The sequence below is a fragment of the Nicrophorus vespilloides genome, unplaced genomic scaffold (assembly GCF_001412225.1).
Source record: "Nicrophorus vespilloides isolate i.1.1-1 unplaced genomic scaffold, Nicve_v1.0, whole genome shotgun sequence".
NCBI classification, from domain to species: domain Eukaryota; kingdom Metazoa; phylum Arthropoda; class Insecta; order Coleoptera; family Silphidae; genus Nicrophorus; species Nicrophorus vespilloides.
Window position 1 is genome coordinate 1 of NW_017100097.1, and position 21070 is coordinate 21070.

General features: G+C 29.7%; 4 protein-coding genes across 4 annotated transcripts; all 4 read left to right on the forward strand.

Annotated features, from left to right (window-relative positions):
- The first annotated feature begins 2044 nt into the window (after positions 1-2044).
- LOC108567794 (C-type lectin 37Db-like) lies at positions 2045-2754 on the forward strand. Its single transcript, XM_017928469.1, has 3 exons — positions 2045-2212; positions 2265-2373; positions 2432-2754. Exons 1-3 carry the CDS (start codon positions 2078-2080, stop codon positions 2668-2670), a joined length of 483 nt encoding a protein of 160 aa, XP_017783958.1. The 5' UTR covers positions 2045-2077; the 3' UTR covers positions 2671-2754.
- A 1402-nt stretch (positions 2755-4156) lies between these two features.
- On the forward strand, positions 4157-4912 carry LOC108567795 (C-type lectin 37Da-like). The gene is made up of 3 exons (XM_017928470.1): positions 4157-4346; positions 4405-4513; positions 4655-4912. The coding sequence occupies exons 1-3, from the start codon at positions 4212-4214 to the stop codon at positions 4894-4896; spliced, it is 486 nt and encodes a 161-aa protein (XP_017783959.1). The 5' UTR covers positions 4157-4211; the 3' UTR covers positions 4897-4912.
- A 4564-nt stretch (positions 4913-9476) lies between these two features.
- Positions 9477-10324, forward strand: LOC108567793 (C-type lectin 37Da-like). Its single transcript, XM_017928468.1, has 3 exons — positions 9477-9630; positions 9900-10008; positions 10068-10324. The coding sequence occupies exons 1-3, from the start codon at positions 9499-9501 to the stop codon at positions 10304-10306; spliced, it is 480 nt and encodes a 159-aa protein (XP_017783957.1). The 5' UTR covers positions 9477-9498; the 3' UTR covers positions 10307-10324.
- A 2797-nt stretch (positions 10325-13121) lies between these two features.
- On the forward strand, positions 13122-13809 carry LOC108567792 (C-type lectin 37Da-like). The gene is made up of 3 exons (XM_017928467.1): positions 13122-13257; positions 13315-13423; positions 13483-13809. Exons 1-3 carry the CDS (start codon positions 13123-13125, stop codon positions 13722-13724), a joined length of 486 nt encoding a protein of 161 aa, XP_017783956.1. The 5' UTR covers position 13122; the 3' UTR covers positions 13725-13809.
- Positions 13810-21070: the final 7261 nt, after the last annotated feature.

Here is a 21070-nt window from a genome sequence, read left to right on the forward strand (position 1 = left end):
CGGTGCCGATTCTCTATCGGTTCTGCGAACCGAAGAGATGCGCGCCTCTAGTCGCTCGTCCAGTGCACCTTTGATTATGACGGTGAGCGTACGTGTTTTTTTTCCCGCTCTATAAACTTTTCTAAGTCCAAAACGTAGCTTTTGATATATTATTCTCCGTCTCGTAATATTTCACTCTAATGTTTAAATTTTCTGATAAATGACTTTTCAAGGTCTATTTTTCTGTCACCGAGAGTATTTTCAAATATTGGGTTATACGCAAAATCATCAACGAACGATGCTGATTAATTTTTGTCTCTATGAAAGTATTATATTAAAAAAGTTGAAGACTGTATCTTGTTAAATAATATTGATATAATGATTTCAATTGCTTCAATGCGTTTAGAATTGTCCAACGTTTCAGTTGACGGTTTTAAAAATACAATTTTTATCAAAAATCGAACGGATATCGGATTTTAACTATCCAAATCCTACTTTATTTTCTACTTCGATGAAAGAATATCTGTAGCTGCGCCTGTTACTGAAAAAAAAAATAGTTAAAAGTTATCCTGATTTAGAGTAATAGAGGTTGTTTTATTTTTAACCGGCGCATCCACTATTTTTATGAATGGAGTGCAGTACAGAAAATTTATGCGCAAATATGCATTTATAGAGTATGCTATTTATTGAGAATATTAAGGGTTGTTTACTGAACATTCCCTTGTTGTTGGTTTGGTTCTAAAATATATGGTTCGGTAGCTGCGAGCAAAGAAAAATGTTGCGCAGGACTCTACACGCAGACAAGCGCGTGGACCATATGGCTCTAACCGTACAGCTAGAGACTCATTCTGACGCGAGCGTTTAAAATAATTAAATAAATGTGTTGTTTGCTAGAAACAAAAATCCGTTGTTTAATTAGATCAGGTTAACAGAATTTCATGCGAAAATATGATTATACAAGAAGATGCGCTCTTTTTAATGTGTGTCTTCATGATATATTTATAAATTTAATAACTATGTAATATCATTGAATTATTACCAAAGATGAGCATATGTTCTAAATAGCAAGGTTGTATATGCAGGTCAAATAATTTAGACCTTCTGATATTTTTTTTTTGAATTTCAGTTGATCAACGAATTCAATTGACGTGGCATTGAACATAGGCTCTGGTCATAATTGCGACCAACATTTTTTTTTAATAATAATAACATTCTCATTAATATTTTTATGACAATAATAGTAATTTATTAGCCATAACATAAATTTAAAAGAAGAAAATTTTAAAATAATAAATTGTCGATTTAACTTAAAAAAAGTACAACTATCCAATAGGTATTTTCCTCGATTTTTTAATATAGTATTTAAAATTACAATGCAACTTTCAATAAATAATACCACAGAGCTGGAGTTTTCGTGTTATTAAGTTTTGGTCTCTTCTGCGTTTTAATTGATTTTGAGAGATGTTTTTTTAGACTATTTATGGTGTTTCCAGGCATTTCCTTACTTTTGATATTATGTGAATCATCGGAAATTGTTTCACTGTAAAGTAGCCATTCAAAATATTGTTGGGTCTGACTTTGTAACTCACTTCCATCGCATCGAACTTCAATGTATATTTGGTTGCCTATAATAATTTATAAGTTACTAATGAAAAACTGCATTGTGTTGGGAAAGTCTGACGAAAGGTCGTTGGTTCGATTCCCAAAAACCAACACAATTTGTAGGGGCCGATAAACCCGAAAAACTTAATTAACTTATTTAAATATTTTATTCACACAATGTATAAAATATTTAAATATGTATTAATCAGAACTTTGATACTAATAACTCAATAAGTCTATATTTTTTACTTTTTGTGATTCTTATCTTGATCTATTATTACTTAATGTTTGTATTTCATCGAATTACAAGGAATCTCTTATTTACTAACATCTAATAATTTAAAATAAAGTTGTTAGTTAATGAAATTTCGATGAGTAATAGATTATTTGGAATTTACCATAGGAACCGGGGAAAACCAAGGACAGCGTAAGTTGCTTGACCCAGAGGCACGTATAAGATAAACGATGCTGCATTTGTTTATCATTCGAAAACAAGATGTCTAAAAGAGTGCTGTTACTTCTATTCATCTGCTTTGCAGCGATTTCTGCACTTCCGAATAATAAAAAAGTGAAACGTCAGGCAACGCACGAGTTCGGGAATAAAGATTACTACCTTGAATCATTGATAAAAGTATGTTTCTTTAGTTCTGCTTATTGTTTCTTAATTTAATATTCCTTTTCAGGCCAATTTTCATAATGCGTTCATGTTCTGCCAGAGATTAGGCATGCAATTACTTACGATCAATTCCAACGAAGAGTACGATTATCTGTACAAGCTCATTACGACTGAACGTGAGTAGCATCTTTCATTTATGGTTGTTTTTATTTTTATTTTTTTTGTTATTTCTAGTATCTTTTGGCCCGGATTCGAAGTTATGGACGTCCGGAACGGACATAGCACGCGAAGGTAAATTCCATTGGTTGTCAACCGGATATCCGGTCAAAATTAACAAATGGTTGCCCGGGGAACCAGACAACGATAACGGCGAACATTGCATGGAGTTCTGGAACAACAACGGGAATATTGGTCTGAACGACGATAAATGTCACTCCGAGAATTACTTCATATGCGAGAAAAAGAAAAATTAAATTTGGAAAACAGTATTTATCTCATATTTATTTTAAAATAAATAATAACTAGATTGATTTATGGGCAATTATGTATCTTTATTATTTTTTTTGTTTATTTTTTATATTATGCAACTTTAGATTACTTCTAATTTTGTTAAATACCATTCCTACACATAACACTTTGCAATGAAATTAAAGTAACATTCTTATTAAAATCATAAGAATAACTGAAAATAACTATACTATTATATTATAGTACCTCATACCTCAATTAACGAATCCCGTTTCACGAAATAATTTCGTTTAGCCAAACTTCTCGTACAGAAGTAAAAATACTGTGGTTTCAGTTAAGGCTTATCAATAAAACTTCGTGCTAAATCATGTGTCTTTGTTGCTAACAAGGTTTTCTAAATTGATCACTGTTTTCAATCAATTTCTACCATCCTCCTCATCGGCATTTTTGAAACGCAATGATTGAGCAATCAGGATAACATCATTTCTAATTTCTTGATAGTTTTTTTTTTCTAACAAAACATCTGGGCATGTTTTGCATTGGCTTTATATCGGAATCTTGATTCGTTGTCAGAGCTACTGTTACTCGAGATTTGATTGTATAAAAAAATATGATGTTTTAAGTTTAGTAAGAAAGTTATTTTTATAACTTACAACTATTCATTTTCTTCGTTTGTTAATTTTAAATGGAATTAATTTGGAACAATGCTCTAAAGTCTAGTCTTTCATAATCATAATTTATTAATATTAATTGAAAGATAAACACTTACATAAAATAATAATGAACTCTACTGGTGACAATTAAAACAAAAACAAAATATAAAAGATGTCAAGGCATTGGTCCAGTAACCAACCTTAACAATAGTACAATTTTACAACCTAACTGCCAGTTGTTTCATTATTTACTATTCATTTTTCTTTACAATGTGCCGACAGACGTGCCCACCAGTTGCTCTCAACAACAACCTCTTATCACAAGCTGATGTAGCCAAGTACCTGGGTATGCGCCTGGACCGCCGGAGGAACCATATTTGTAAGAAAAATGACTCGCTTAACGAGCGACGTTTCGCATAACAAGTGACGATGAGAAGAGAAGTCCCGGATTGCGCACCTTCTACATCATTTTTAAAACTTGCACATATGTGTATTTTTGAATATGTTTCACTATACGAGTAAAAATCCGGAAAATTTGGAACGGATTAAACTCGTTAAGCGAGTACATTGTGTGTACACGGTACATTGAATGATGTAAAATAAAATATACATTCATGTAAAACACAATTTGAGTGAGAAAAAAAAGAAGAAAGCAGCCAGTGTTTAAACTAGGATGTTTTCAATCAAAAGACATTACGTATTGGAAAAGTGTTGTTAATGTGAGATATTTTAATTATCGGATGGATATTTTGGTTTCGAGGAATACAGAATCTAGAGAGTGAGGCAAGTTGCAATAATCTTGGGTTATTATCTATATTGACCTGACCCAAACAAAATAAACATAGAAGATATATAACGAAAAATACATTTTGACAGTCATATGCAGATTAAAGATGTCGACAAGATTCCTAATTTCTTTGGTGCTTTGTGCCGCAACGATTTACGTACTTCCGGAAGGCAGAATTGTCAAAAGACAGGTAACTCATACGTTCAAAAATAAACAATACTACGTCGAAACTCTGGTCAAGGTAAGTTAGTTCTTTAATTTCGCCTTGTTTCCAATTCAATCTTAATTTCATCGATTAGGCAAACTTCCATAATGCATTCATGTTTTGTCAACGGTTGGGAATGCAACTGCTCACAATTGATTCCAACGACGAATATGACTACATCTTTAACACAATTAAATCTGAGTGTAAGTAAACAGCATATTATTAATATATTATTAATTTTATACTTTATAATCAATAATCACCGAAATAAACAAAACTAATGTTCAATACTATTAAATAATAGAATCAAAATAATAACGGAATGAATTGGATTTCAATTGTAGTTAATTTTGGACGAGACTCGAAACTGTGGACTTCCGGAACGGACTTGGGACATGAAGGGAAATTTCACTGGCTTTCCACAGGATTTTCGATGAAAATAAATAAATGGTTGTCAGGACAACCGGATAATGACCATGGTAGAGGTGAACATTGCGTCGAGTTCTGGAACAACAAAGGATCAATCGGGTTAAACGATGATAGATGCCACATTACAAATTATTTCATCTGTGAAAAACGGACATAATCTAAAATAAACTTATTTATTTATAAAACAATATATTCATATTGTGCATATTGTTTACAATTAACATTAAATAAAACACATTTGAAAGTTGTTTCACTTATTACCTTATTCAACAGTAATTGTAGGTAAATATTTTAAACATTTCTTCATAGAATATTTAAGAAATCTGCACGGTCACTATTAAAGTCATTTAATAATGGAAAATGAATTGAATTATTTAATAGTAATTGATTTTCATAAAGCTTGAGTTTTGTTACGAAAGATTTTATATCTTGATAACATTCAGTAATGAGCTTATTTTCATTTAATTTTGATCATTAATGATTATTTTATTGTATGAATACCAAAATTCAAAATATAGAAAGCTGAAATCCTCAATTGGGCCGCGGTTTGGCCAAGCCTGTTCTAAACAATATTATTTATGTAAACATTGTATCCTCTCAAAATATCATCAACAACTTTTCCAGGTGCTTTTTTATATCGACTAACAACTAAACGTTTTTGCAGTTAATGAAATATTGACCCGAATAAGTGAAATATGTGCATTATATGGTGAAAACTACGTTTGAAGTAATAAAGTCTTAGTTATTAATGCCGTAAAGTAGCATTTTTGTTTAAGTATCAAAGACTAAAATACACTTTGTTTTCGTTCAACTTCAACTGACACAAATCATTTGATACGCACTAAACTTATTTCTAAAGACGCTTTAAATGTCTGAATTTGTGTGAACACTTTGCGAAAATAGGCATGAACTGTCCGAGCAATCTTTTTAGAGCAAAAAGTCAATATATTGTGTTGGCAACTAAACGATTGCGGATTTTGTCCACCTATTGTCTTAGCACATTCTTTTGTATTGTCAAAACCATCTAACATATTGTTTTTAATTGTTGTTGTTTAATTTAGTAAGAAAAATTGTATCTATTAGTTATTTAGTTTTGTTTTTATTCTAATTTAAAAATGGAAGAAGAATACACGCATTTCAGACATATTTTATTGTATTATTTCTGAGATTTCATAACTTCTTGTGTGCTTACGATACAAGAACGTATCGCAAGCACGAAGTTATGTGCCGTAAATGGGAATGAAGCCTTGAAAGAAAGGCAGTGTCAAAATTGGTTTGCCAAATTTCGTTCTGGTTGTTGATGAGACTCATATCGATTCAAATCGTGATAGCACAACATGTGAGATTGTAAAGAAGCTCAATGTATAAATAAAACAGGTTAGCAAATATTTTGAATTTTCCTTCTTACTTAAAATACACACACACACACACTTAGTTGTCAACCCAATATCTTAACGCAGTCTAATTTTTTTTTTGGTTACTTTATATTTAATTAATTTTTCAAAAAATACCACCTAAAAATGAAAAATCACACTGTAAAGAAAATATTTAAATAATATTTCAAGTCTATTTTTCATTTTTTTGTTGTTGACTGCAGTAACGCAATATAATAATATTTATTGCAACAATAAATCAAGAAAATATAAACTCAATGCAATAATATAACAACAAAAACTTAAATTAAACTGTTGCAAAGGTGTATTAACGTTTATAATTTGATGTTAGGTATCATAAACAATAATGTCTGGTTGAAAATTATGAACACACACATTTTTACTCTAAATTGAATAATTAAAAACTTCGTTATTGATAATATCCGAAAGTGCAGATCTGATTAATTAATATTACTGAAAAGGTTATAACTTTATTCTAAATTAAATGAAACAACATTTTTGGAAGACGTAAAAAAAAGGTTAAAAATTTCTAACGGAGAAACAATAAGTTGATTTCAAATATGATGGTCGCGTTTTTTGAAAAATGAACCAATAATTTTGTAAGATATCAATGGATGAGAAATCAGAGTTTAAGAAAATGGATTTATTACCACCAAAAATATAAGACGAATTACAACATCGAAATACAAGTACTTAGTACAATACATACTATCCACGACTTCTTCTGGAAATTTTATAATTTTAACTATATAAATTATTTCCTGAAGATTTCCTGAATTACATGAATTGTGTTTTTGAAGTGTTGTAAACATATATAAAACAAATTGAGTATTGTTATTCCAATTTATAGCATGTATAGTATAACATAATAAACTAGAGCTCTTTCAAATTTTATAATAAATATGATTCATTTTGAAAGTGGCTTAAGAAAACACATATTATTCATTTAATAATTATTATTATTTTCATAGGAATTTAATAAATTTAACTCTCTTAGATACATTTATGCTGTCTGACACATTTATATCCTATACGTATACAGTGGAACCTCGCATAACGAGCATAATAAATTGTAAGAAAAATGACTCGCAAAATAGAACGTATATAACATTAGTTTATATGGGGAAAATTGTTTTACTATACAAGTAAAAATCCAAAAATTTTGGAACTAGGATAATTCGTTAAGCGAAGGTCCACTGTATTTTTAATTTTATTAAAATGCAATCTCCTAAATATCTCAATTTAAATATAAATGGACTTAGGTTACTTTCAAAATAAACGGCTAAACATTTGAGGAATACTAATTAAATACAATTTAATTATAATTGAATTGCATTTGTTAAAATTATTTTTCACGGATTACTATACAATTTTTTTTTAGATTATACATAAATTACACAAGAAAACATATACAAACAATTTTATATACTGCTTTGTTAATTTGCAGAACTTAAAAATTGCAAAATAAGATATACAATAAACTAATGGTGAGATAAAAACAGCGATAAAAATATCTTCTCATTTTTTTCATTTAAATATTACTTTGAAACAAACTTCGTTAGTGCAAAATATTTCTATTTTGCAAAAGAATAAACATGAGATTCAAACAGTCCCAATTCGAGACGTGGACTTCTAGCAGCCACTAGACGCAATGCTCATCTCTAACAACCATTTCTTTATTTTGATCGAAATTCCAATGAGAAAATTAACTTCATGTCCTAGAAACGTTTTGACTGAAGTTCACATTATCAATTCTATTCCAAAATTAATTGCAATAGTACCCAAATTTTAGCATTAGATTTTATTTTTAAATTAATTGCACTGTTTCAGTAAGTTTTATTTACGATGGATCTAATACAAGTTCTCTATTAGGCGTTATTTTATTTCTTTCTGTAAAAGCAAAAGTTGTTTGTCAATTTGTTAAAAGTCTAACTCAATAAATATCCTCATATAAATAAGGTAAAACTTCGCTGTGAGAGTCGATTAACAGAAATGTATAGAAAATGTATTTGTTTAAAAGAAGCGTACAAAAAGGCTAAATCTCACTTCAACTACATTTGGATTACACTAAAATTATTTGTGTTTAGTTATATTGTGATAATAAAATAAATTTAATATTTTTTGTATTTAATTTTAGATTTATTTCATTTTTTTTCGCAAATGTATACCATATTTTCGGATTAACTTGTCCCTATTAATAATATCTTTGATTATTTTGAAAAAATATATGATATTAAAACTTTGATTCATCGTTTGATTAATGCAAAAATATAACCTATATAACTGTTGATGATAAACATATTTATATTTAACAGAACATATGTATGCAATTCAATTTATTTTATAATCATTATTTAATAGTTCTTGAAAATATATCAGTAAAAAAATGCTTAAATGGAGTTTGGCATAAAATATGGTCAGAAGTTTTTGTAATGAAGTTATCCAGATGGCTGAAACAATGTTAGAAATTAAATTATTAAATACAGAATATGATGGTTTTTAAGTTAGCAACGAAGACAAAATAATATATTCGAAGAATTCATCGATTCTACATTGACTTAAATCATCTGTTAGTATTTTTAAATGTTGAAGTACTTCGCTGATATTCGAAGTTTCAAATGTTATTTTTAACAAGCCGATCAAATTTTGCAAAAATTAAAAAAAAATCCGTTGCTGATTTCATATAAACATTGTTCATGAGCATATATAGTTTTATTTGTAAATAATGCTGTTCGAAGCTGAGCAAAAATATGTACTATATTTAATATGTGTGGGATTTCTCATGTTTGCTGAATGATAAATGTCGCCAATATTTACGCCCAGTTTAATGATTTACTTGCGACTTGCCAAACAGAATAAGGTTTATTTTGAAATTCAGTACAGTAACCATAATATAATTGACAACTTTCTCCCTGAAACATGTCTAGAAATATCCCATTTCTTTTTAAATTTGAGTAAAGCAATGTTCTTTCTGTTTTCTGGTCAATATACGGAACCACGAAAATGGTTCAACTAGTCGCATAAGCCCTGAATACTGTATATTTAATGTTCACTTCTATTCACTTAATTAATGTTTTGTTTTTGTTTCATACTTTACTTCTAAATTGTTAAATTTGTAATTGAGATAGATGCAAAAATAATTTGGGAAACACAGATCTAATACTATGCAAATGTTGTGAAAAATACACGAAATAATATAATATCCTTTCGAGAAGGTAACTCACTCATTAGTGTATACGGCTTTTCACATTTGCAGAGATTAGGAATTTCCAAGCGATAACCCGCTCGAACCGGGGGAATTACTTTTATAAGAAACGATATAAGTGCATGGACCCATCAGTTTTGCGTCAGTCTTCCACATCAAAATGTCACGTATTTGCGTCTTGTTTGTGTTATTCGCGGTTTGCGCCACAGCATTTTCGCAGCCAGGTATTCGGAACAAACGTCAGTCCAATGACTTCCGGAACAAAAGTTATTACGTCGAATCATTGATAAAAGTAAGATTTTTTACCTTCAATTCATTGTTTCAAAATGATAGAAGTCATTTTTCTCTAGTAAATAACGTTAATATTACAACATGTTATTTGTTGTTAGGCATACCAACTCCCATGTTTAATTATAATGAAGGTTTAATGTAATCAAATTACATCTTAGATTGTTCAAAATCTTGTATATTTAGTTAACAATATCTACATATTAAAATAAAATAAATATAGTTAGTACTTTGCGACAAAAACAGATGAAACTTTACAAACATTTCTTTCAGACAAACTTCTTCAATGCGTTCATGTTTTGCCAAAGAATGAACATGAGATTGCTGAGCATCGCTACCAACGAAGAGTACGATCACATCCTCAATATATTAAGAACACAAAGTAAGTGAATTAAAGATGTTACGTGGATTAAATTACAAATATTGCATATTGTTTTGCAGTTCAATTTGGCCCCGATTCGAGACTGTGGACGTCTGGTAACGACTTGGCGCAGGAGGGTAAATTCGATTGGCTATCAAGCGGACATCCGGTATTGATAAACAAGTGGTTGCATAAGCAACCGGATAACCGGGACGGCGTAGAGAACTGCGTCGACTTCTGGAACGAGAACGGAGTTATTGGACTGAACGATGACCATTGCGGCGTTTTAGCTTACTTTATTTGCGAAAAACAAAAATAAAAACTCACAAATAATTGATTTCTTTGCTCTGTTTTCTATATATTTTTTTTTTATCTACAAGACTAAACCTGATCAATACTTTTTTTTATATATAATAATAACTTAATATTTCTGTTTATGTTTTTTTTTTAATTAATTTGATAAGTAACTTTTGTAATATAATTCCGCACCAAAAAAAAACAAGATGTGTAAATTATAATATCAAAAGAAAATTATTAAATAATTAAAAGTAAAAACAAGCTTATTTATTATAATAATAAAAATAATAATATTTATGACAATAACAATAAAATTTAAAAATGTACATCATTGGAATATTCATTGATGTAATTCAATTAGGAGCAGATTTGGACAAGGTTTTTACACATAGTATAGCCAATTGTAAACACAGTTTTATTAGAAAATTTCAGAAGCTTATTTATCATATTTCTTTTAACTGTAAGCAGTTTTCTACTGTTTGTATTGTGTGATGCGTGAATATAATTTGATATTTGCAACTATTTCTTAAAAACTAAGTGAATTTGAGATAAATATTATGTCAGAGAAAAGTATATTCAAATGTATAAAATTTAATAAAAAAAATGAAAAGTTGTTTGTAATTAAATTATATAAAAGTAACAGTGATATGTTCTAATTTAATATTTAAGAATATATTTGCACTAGGTTTTTAAATATATTATTATAAAACATATTATTGGAATTACGATATTATTTTATTGACTTTCGTCAATTCTTTCAAAACAACTCGTAACAACAAATAATCGATTGTACGGATCTGGATATACTCAATTGTGGAGAATAGAAATTTACAAGCGATAATCCAAATGAACTGGGGGATTTACTTTTATGATAAAGCTATATAAGATCATAGACCAATCAACTCTCCAAATAAAAATGCCATACATTTAAATGTCTGATTTATGTTATTCGTGATTTACGCAACAATCTATAAATCTTGGATATAATTACTTGTATAACTGGTTGACTATATGAACAAATTAAAACAATAATTTATAGTTAGTTTTTATCGCAACAATACGAAACGAAGGGACAAGTTCGAATGTGAGATCCAATGTTTCTCTTGCTTTGTGGGTTGTAAAAATGGGACCGTAATGATTAAAAAAAATAAACTATAAAAGCCTGAATATTAACTTCTTTAAAAATTGATAACGAGTAATTGTTTAACGAGCAAAACGAATTCTAATAAGAATGACTCGCTTAACAAGCGACTATTCACATAACGAATGACGAGAAGAAGATAAACCCCTGATTGTGCGCTTTTTATACCATATTTCAAACAGACATATTATGTGTGATTTTTTTTTGTGCAAACTTTAAAAACCCCGAAAAAAGAAACACAAGCAAAAAACGAATTAAATATGTATCATAAATAATAAACAATTTATTTTGCTTTCTGCACATCGAATTCATATTCCAAACTGTAACTACACTTTTCTAATTCATTTTATAATAATAATGACAGCATTTATTGCAAGAAATTACTATAATACAAACTCAACAAAATAACCATAGGACTTTCTGCCCATGTTTTTATAAATTTCATAACAGTATTCAATAACAATCATATCACAATATATGTCTGACTATAACATTGATATTCTGATACATCAAGTGAAATAAAAAGGATTTTTCTACACTTCAGAGTCAAATCGGTTATCAACTGAGTTGACAGCGAACGGAATTCGTATTTTGGGATGATCACGGAATTTTATACATTGATTACCTTGAGAAAGGAAAAAATATCAATAGCAAATATTATATGGCATTATTGGTGCGTTTGAAGGAAGAAGTTGCAAAAAAACGACCACAAATAAAAAAGTGCTTTTTCACGAAAACAATGCACCTTGTCACAAGTTGATAAAAAAAATCATCCACCGTATTCCCCAAATCTGGCTCCAGCGACTACTACCTGTTTGCAGACTTAGAAAGAATGCTCAAGGGAAAGAGATTTGGCTCCAATGAAGAAGTGAAACTGCAGCTTATTTTGAGGACAAAAATAAATCGTTCTGCAAGGAAGGTATCGAAATGTTAAAGAAGCGTTGGAATGAATATATCACTATTGAAGGAGACTATGTTGATGAATAAAGTCGAATTTTGCCCAAAAGTTGTTGTTTTATTAGTCATCCTACGAACTTGTTGAGTGAGGTGCGTACTAAAACTACGAATTATAAATATAACTCCTAATTAAATTTAAATTAATTCTGTTTAAATAAAACAATTACAAAGTTGTCAACATTCCCAATTCTAATAAATTGAATAGTATGATTTAGTAACAAAAAATATGTTTTGTACTAATTTCACAATGAACAATACTAGATGATTTTATTTTTCATGTGAAGAAATGATACATGAAGAGATTGCAGTGTATGCAATTTCAGACACACAGCGTTATCATACAGAGGTACTTTCATAATGCATATTTAATTTTCATTTTTTTTACCAATTTCAAGAGTTTTGTATAAATAATAAATGAAAATATATCTTTTTATTTCTTTATTTTAATTGAGAAATGTAGAAATTAATAAGTAGCAATCATTGGAGCAAAAAATCTCTGTACTAATGTTTACGTTTGTATCCAATATATTCACACTATTACTGATACTATACATACTTTTTATTAGTTTGAGCTGAGGTGCGCGGTTTATAATAAAATCCTTAAAATGTTTTGAATACGGATCTGTATGTTTACTGCAAAAAACTAGTTTCTTATCAAGATGATATTCAAATGATAACCCTCATGACCTGATCTGCCGCTATATAAAATAATGTTAACTATGAAGAGAGAGTAGTTCAAGATGTCACGAATTTGTGTTGTTCTCGTGCTGTTCATTGTCTGCACTCAGGCCCTTTCCCTAGCAGAAAGTCGGCACAAAAGGCAGGTCACCAATCAGTTCAGGAATAAAAACTATTATGTCGAATCATTGATCAAAGTACGATTTATTTAAATTCTAAAAAAAAACATTTGTTTCACGCTATTTATGTTGCAGGCAAACTTCTACAATGCGTTCTTATTTTGCCAAAGGTTGGGTATGAGACTGCTTACTATTGACAATAATGAAGAGTACGACTATATTTTGAACATTTTAAGAACACAAAGTGAGTTATTACTATAATTTCGTATTGCTGGACAAAAAGAAATTATTCTTACTTTTCAGTTCAATTTAAGCCGGGCTCGAAGTTGTGGACTTCGGGTACTGATCTTGCGCAGGAAGGGACTTTTCACTGGATGTCCACCGGTTTTCCGGTCCTGATAAATAAATGGTTGCCTAAACAGCCGGACAATGGGTCAGGTAATGAAAATTGCATCTGCTTCTGGAACAACCGAGGTACCATCGGGTTCAACGATGAGCAGTGCACTGATGTTGCAAATTTCATCTGCGAAAGTCCAAAACTTTAAATGTCATACTAAGCGATACAGTTTCATGGAATTAAATCAAGAATATGTGTAATATCTAAATTTAATAAAATGGATTCTAGAATTTTGTGCGATTTTCGGAACTTCTGTTAGGCGAAGTGGGCGAAATCGGGTGGGTGCAACACCACGGATTCCTTTTGTCCGAATCAATGTCATGGCCTCCTCCTCCTCATTATTATAAATATTGATTCTCTTATTTTATATCTAGTGTGTCAATTAGGCATATTCAACTACTACAATTATTTTATAATGTAATTTATTATTTCTTTAAGAATGATTCAAGTAAATGAAGCTCTCTTGATTTTATGTATTTACATGTTGGGATGGCGACTGTTGCTAATAATGAAGTATATTCAGCAAATATTACCATTTTTGTAGTATTGTCTTTACAACGTTTGCTGTATTAATTTTTTATTTAAATACATACATAGGATGGCCGGAATTGTTCAAACATTATATAATTGAAGTAACCTTTTGTTTTAGCTAAGAAAATATAATAGAACCTCGATATACAGACATTACCTTTTTCTACTTCGAGCCTACTTGAAACTTTTTTCTCAAACAACCCCTAAATTTAAACCACTTAAATTTATATTTTATTTTTCAAAAATCCATCGACCTCAAGGGGTAATAAAATTCATAAATTCTGCATTTTTAATATGCTCTGATTTGTACTTAATTGTCTACTTATCTATTTCAATATAAATAAATGCAGATTATTTCAATTATATAATGGAAAGAAAAAAAAACATATTTTACAGAAATAAAATAGTTTGAATTTTAAGGTTGAATTGGATTGATGAACTTTACAATAAATCGACTGGAAAGTGAACATTTGCCTTATTTTAATCTAAATAGATCTGTCTGAGAATATTATTATGATAAGCATTTTCTGAAGTTTGGTTACATGTATGAGTTCTACACAATTTAACGGACAAAAATTACAACACAACAATACCCTCATGTTTATTTTACAACTTAATTGTTGGTGTTAGACTTACCCGCAATATTTAACAAACAATGAATCTTCCGATTTACACTTATTCGGGTCTTTGCAAAATTCTATTAACCGTAAAACGTTAAATTCTTAGTAGACATAAAAAATCACATGGAAAAGTTATTTTTTACAAAAACCCTTATAAATTCAAGGTGAATCATATCGAGATATAAAAGTTTTCAATTTTAATTTTAGAGAAAAATCGGCACGATTATTCCGGACGATCCAATTCTGATGTTTGTACAATTGAATTTATTACAAATTTATTACAAGCTTTAAAGACTTCTTATTGAGACGTAATTTATGCACATGAATCATTTTTACGAGAATTTCGTAAACATATTATCAATAATTTACTTACTTATTTAAATAAGCACTAGGTTTTTTGTTGTCATTGTATTATTACTAACATCTGACTTAATATAAAAATATACCAAAAAGAGCATCTAATGTAAAATGGACAATTTAAAACTCTAATTTTCTCTCTATAATTAATTTAAATATTGTTGATATGTCACATTTTCAAGTATAAGTCAAACATGAGAATATGTAAAAAAAATATAAGATTTAAAACAAATAAAAAAATCATAAAACAAATGCTATCCCATGTGCTATGCTATGTTAAAGAAATGGCAACAAAGTACGTTTATTATATACTTACTTTGTTGCCATTTCTCCAACATGCGAGAAACAAAATTCAGATTTTTGTTTTGGAGGTTTTGTTTTGCAATTCGAATTGCATATGACTTAATGTAATTATTTTTTTGATGAGAATATTTCAATTTTAATGTAAATAGACTCACGTTAATTATTTTCTACAATATTATAATTTTGAAAATGCTTTGTAAATTGCCAATTGATTTATCTATTTATACATTGTTGTTTTCTTACTGCCAACCTTTTATTTATATTAAAAATGATTATTTTTTTAAAGTAATTTGCAATATTTTATATTTTAACAAATTTTCTTGTTTGGAGAATGCATGATTTTTTATAAGTTTATTAACATTTGGAATATTAAATATAAAAATACTTAAATGAAAACACAAACTATCTCTATATTTAGTTCAATAAGTGGACCAATTAAGCTCACTTTTGTTTCTTATGAGAATGCATTTTTTTACTATAAGTTTTGTAACTTTTGAAAAAAGTTCTTCAATATCATGCGAGTAAACTTGTTGCATATACTTTATTCAAATGAGTGGAGCAAGTTTCAAAAAAATAGTATGAATCACCGTGAGGTTCGTGTGATTTACAAAACGCAGAGCGAAAGATATTAACGGAGACCACCTGTCTGCCTTAGCATTAATGAATTAGGAGCAGTATAATATTAAGGATCAGATGATTACGTGATATTCGTAGAGATCTCGGAGATACGTGCAATGCACGTGGAGTCAAGAGCGAACGAGACAGAAAAAAATGTGTATTGCAAGCGTAAGAAATTTGTTATTCAATCAAGGTTGTCGGCATGTCGATCGCATGTGCGCCGTAAAGTCAGGAAAAACGAAGGAAATCGCCGGAAAATGATGCCGTCCGATTTTCCGACAGCAGCGGCGCGCAGTCAAAAAGACGTATCACCGATTTTCGCTACCATTTTCCGGCATCGCCTGCTGCAAATCTGCCCACACAGGACCAGTTGCTAGGGAAGAGAGGCACGACTTTCTCGCGCCTTCTCTGTTTTTGCGTTTCTTTATATATATGTTTTTTTTCTCTCTCGTCGCGTTTTATTTCCCTTAAACCAATTAATAAAAGTTATTTTAAATAATACACGTAATAATTTTTCCTTTTTTTTTTCATATATTTTTTTTTTGGAATGATTAAGTGAACTGTGCCACGGCCGTAACGCCAAATGCGGCGTTAAAGTGTGCCCAAAACGAAAGAGCACATACTCACATCTCATTATTACCTTTCAGGTGTCTCGCGAAAAAGGCAAAACCACACACATACACCTCTGACATCAATCAAACGAGAAGCACGAAAAAAAAAGAGAAACAACATAAAGAAGTGAATATAAATCTCCGAAACTCTTTCCCATTGAACTCGACGTTTGTCTTGTATTACTCAATGTTATTTTTAAGTCGCATTTCATATTTACGGCTTTTTTTTGGAATTATTGTCGCCAGTCTGGTTACATTACTTTATTTGCTTCCAACTTATTTCGCAAAAGATTATAAAATATTTTATGATGGAAATATATTAAAATACTATCAAAAAATGACAAACTAAAATTGCTGCAAGGAACTTCACAATTTGAAAATATTAAAATATGTTTTAGATTTAAAAAACTACTCGATTGATATACAACAATTATCAGGATTTTATTAAGTAGAGCAAAAATCAAATTAAAGAATTTAGTTTCGATGTCTTTAAATCAAAAGTTCATATTATTTCTGTGTTTTGTAAATTAAAACACTGTTATATGTTTTTGAACATTTCTTTTATATCACGGTTCACTTGATCCTATAGTTAAACTTAAGATTGATATATGCATTTCTTGTGCTTATCTAATATCGAAAATAATATCAAAAGTGTACAATTTGAGATGACCATTTAAAATAAATAATACAAAAAGGAGAATGAAAACTTCACTTAATTGTATTAATATTTGCTCATTTTCGTCAGTTCTGTACTAATGTTTACAAACTATTAAAAAAAAACCTTTCTTAAATGTTTTGTTTATTGGCAATTTTATTAACTTTAACCCTTTTTAGAGGCCGTAGCACATTTTTAGCTTTTTATAAGTCAAATCTATGTTTTATATGAGAAAATCTGGTGGAAGTTTTAATGAATGGAAACGTTTATTTTTTTGTCATATTATTAAACTATTGTCAAAATGTATGTAGATAATATTACGCCAATCTTTGCAGTTTCTATCGACATAATACCTTATGAATTGAATTGAACGCAACCAAATTAAAACTGCTATAACTTTTAAACCGTTGGCAATGTTGTGTCCATATTTCGCCTAATGATAGCTGATTTTATTGTTTACAGGCCTGGGGAAACATTTGCATCTCAGTTTTTTTTTGGAAAAAAATTTATCAGTGATGGAATTCAAACGTAATAGCTGTTGCACTTGCACGAACGCAGCCAATTGCCAAATATCGTTTTGTCTGATGAGAAAATTGGGAACTCCCAATTGAGAAATTCTTAAACAAATTACTTAGAAAAGAGTTCAAAAAAAAATTTAGACATTCGAATGGCAACAAGGAGTCAAGTACCAACGTTTGTGGTAGTTTGGGAGGCTTTGGTGGTCGATAGTCCCTCTCCGTTGATGTTTTTGGATCGTGGCGTCAATGTTAATGCGAATGTCCACTACAAAAACGTTTTGGAAGGTGCTCTGAAGACGTGGACAACCAAACATTTCAGTCAGAAAGAGTGGACGTTTCACACTTCATTTCTACCGCACAATTGCCCGTCCGATCTGATCGACTTCTCGGTATGGGTCATTTTACAGGCCAATGTCAGTACTAAAAAATACCTGTGTTAATGTGTTCAATAAAGCCTTTCTTCATGAATGGATAAGGATTCCGCAGGTTCACATTCGTGCAGCGTGTGACTTGCTTGTCGACCAACTCAGAGCCATAGAAAATTTGAAATGACTTCAAAAAATTTAATAGTTTTCCAACATTTTTTGCTTTTTGTTCATAAAATCCAATTTCAAATAAAAAAACAGTTGCAGTTCAATTGGGCCATCCTATTAAAAAAAATATTTCGTCAAATAGTTCTTTTAGAAACAATACATATGTTTGAAACTTATGTATTCATTTATTTTTGATGTAGGAAGTTATATTTCTTCCAAAACGTTTCACGAAAACTTACAAACAAATTATTTAAGCTCAAGATATTGAAATTCGTGATTCATAGAGACAAAAATTGCCCTTTTGCTGCTGTCAGCAGTTAAATTTTTATTATTTTTGTTTCAGAAGGTTTTATTTATTTATATAATTGTTATATAATTGTTGTTTTTCTTTCAGGATTTATAATTTAAATTTATTTTGACTTAATGACTTTTTATTACAAATTATGATTTTTTTGTATGTCCTTCAAATAAAATATTATTATTTGTTAGATTTGCTGTATTTATTATCTGATAATTCATATCATCTAAAAAGTCATCATACACATTTTTTTTGCATCCAAGGATAATAGTGATAAACCGATTAGAATCATTTCACGAGGCTCGGAATTGATTCAAATGGCAACAATATTAGCATTTTTATTGCCGTAACTAATGTTCTTCCATTCCTCTCGACTCCAAATCGCCTTGATTGTTTGTTTCTTTTTCTCGCACGATGGTCAATTATCAATTAGAGCACCGCTCACGTATATTTCAGCTTATAAATCTTGCCTCTTCGTTCATCCACAAGCGTAAACACTGTGATAGACAAAGGGAGAGAAACGACTGCCGATAGATTACAGTATCTACGAGTTCGGAATATTTTTCATCGCCAACGCTCTTATTTTGCACTTTTCACTGGCGTAGGTGGCATAACGCAATAACAAGAGAATAATAGGAAGAACAATCCTGTCACCAATTTATGGTTAAACTACAATCCAAACATTTGTTTAATTGTATATTCTCAACCGGCGAATCTGCAATTGCAAAATAGTTTTTCTTCATTAATGATTTGGTCAGGGGTTCCTCACTCCCCAAAATATTAGAATTTCTCAAAAAACTCCAAGGTCGCCAAAACCTTCTCCTGTAACCACCACACGCGCACCCTCTACATCCGCCACCCAATCTCCGCCAGCACCGTCAAACCCAAAAACAAAATCCTTTTCCCACTGTTTTCATTCATTAGTATATAAGTGTAACTTCCTAGTATCTAAGCTTTTTTTTTCTTTTTTTGTCCTCTTAATGACATATGTACATCTCTTGTTCTAAATGAGCGATAAGCTCTCATGTACGCCACCTCATAACAACTATTCTCTGTATTGTTTCTTATAAATAAATTTATATTAAATTAGAAAAATTCGAACCTGTATATACCTGTTTTAAAGTGGTTTTATAATACAAAACTAATATAAGATGGGACATCTAAATTTTCTAAATCTTGTAACGAACTTTGTTTTTTATTAATTGTTTTAAGTGGTTCATGTAGAGTTTAATGTTTCCGCATTAATATTATCTTGTTTTTAAACAAAATTTTGATTTAAAAGATATATCCCAATAAATTTTAGCGCAAAATCAAAAAGCTTCAACGAGACTTACATTTTTCTTAGTAAATTTGTTTGCATATTATTAAATAAAGAAAATAAAGCGGAACCTCCTTTAACGAGCATCTCGCATAATGAGCATTTCCCTTAACGAGAAAAATGAATTATAACGATGAGAAGAGAAGTCCCGGATTGCGCGCCTGCTAAATCATTTTTAAAGTTTGTGTATAGATATTATGTGCATTTTTGAATATGTTTCTATCAATTTCCATTAAACGCTCCAAACAATTGTCGTTCGACAACCAATGTAGATGCAACTAAGATGAGATCATCACTATTATCGCATTATTTCACAAAAATACATATAAATATTATATTTGTTTCACCTATCCCCATTTTATAAACATTTCTCATTGACAATTACTTTTTTTTACCTTAAATTGTCGGTCACGTAATATTAAAGAAAACACTATGTATTGTATGAATTCAAAGAATAACGGAATACCAAATACACCTATTATATCTCAACAAGCTATCTCTTTATTTCTATACTAATAATAATAATAACTAATATTTCTTATAATTATTTTAAGATAATTTCTTCAAGCCAGAGAATCCTCAAATAATATTACTTCCAATTACGTCACTCAATTATTTAAAAGCTGTTTGAATAAAAAGTAGTGATTAACAATATTAAACAATCATGTGTTCTAAAAACTGCGCAAGCAATTATTAATAGCAACAAGTGGTACGTTAATAGTTGGATTTAGTTGTAAACTAATAAATACAATTGTTTACTTATTGAAAATCAAAATGTGTAAGAAAGATCAATGGTTATATTTATTACTTCTTTAATAGTAATCAGATATGAAATTATGGAGGAATAATTAAATAGAATTATAAATAATTAAGTATTTTCTATTCACATATTTATAGACGACAGTAGGCGGATAACACACAAATACCATTCTAATGTTGATTATTTTTAGAATGCTCTAGAATGAATTGATATAAATAAAAAAATAAATATACCGGAAAATCTTGAGTATAATACGCAGAATTTAAATTTGTTGTTTAGAATTATTCTTTCAATATATAATAACTTTATTAGTTAACATCTCAATAAGTTCGTAGAATGACTAATAAAACAACAACTTTTGGGCAATAATCG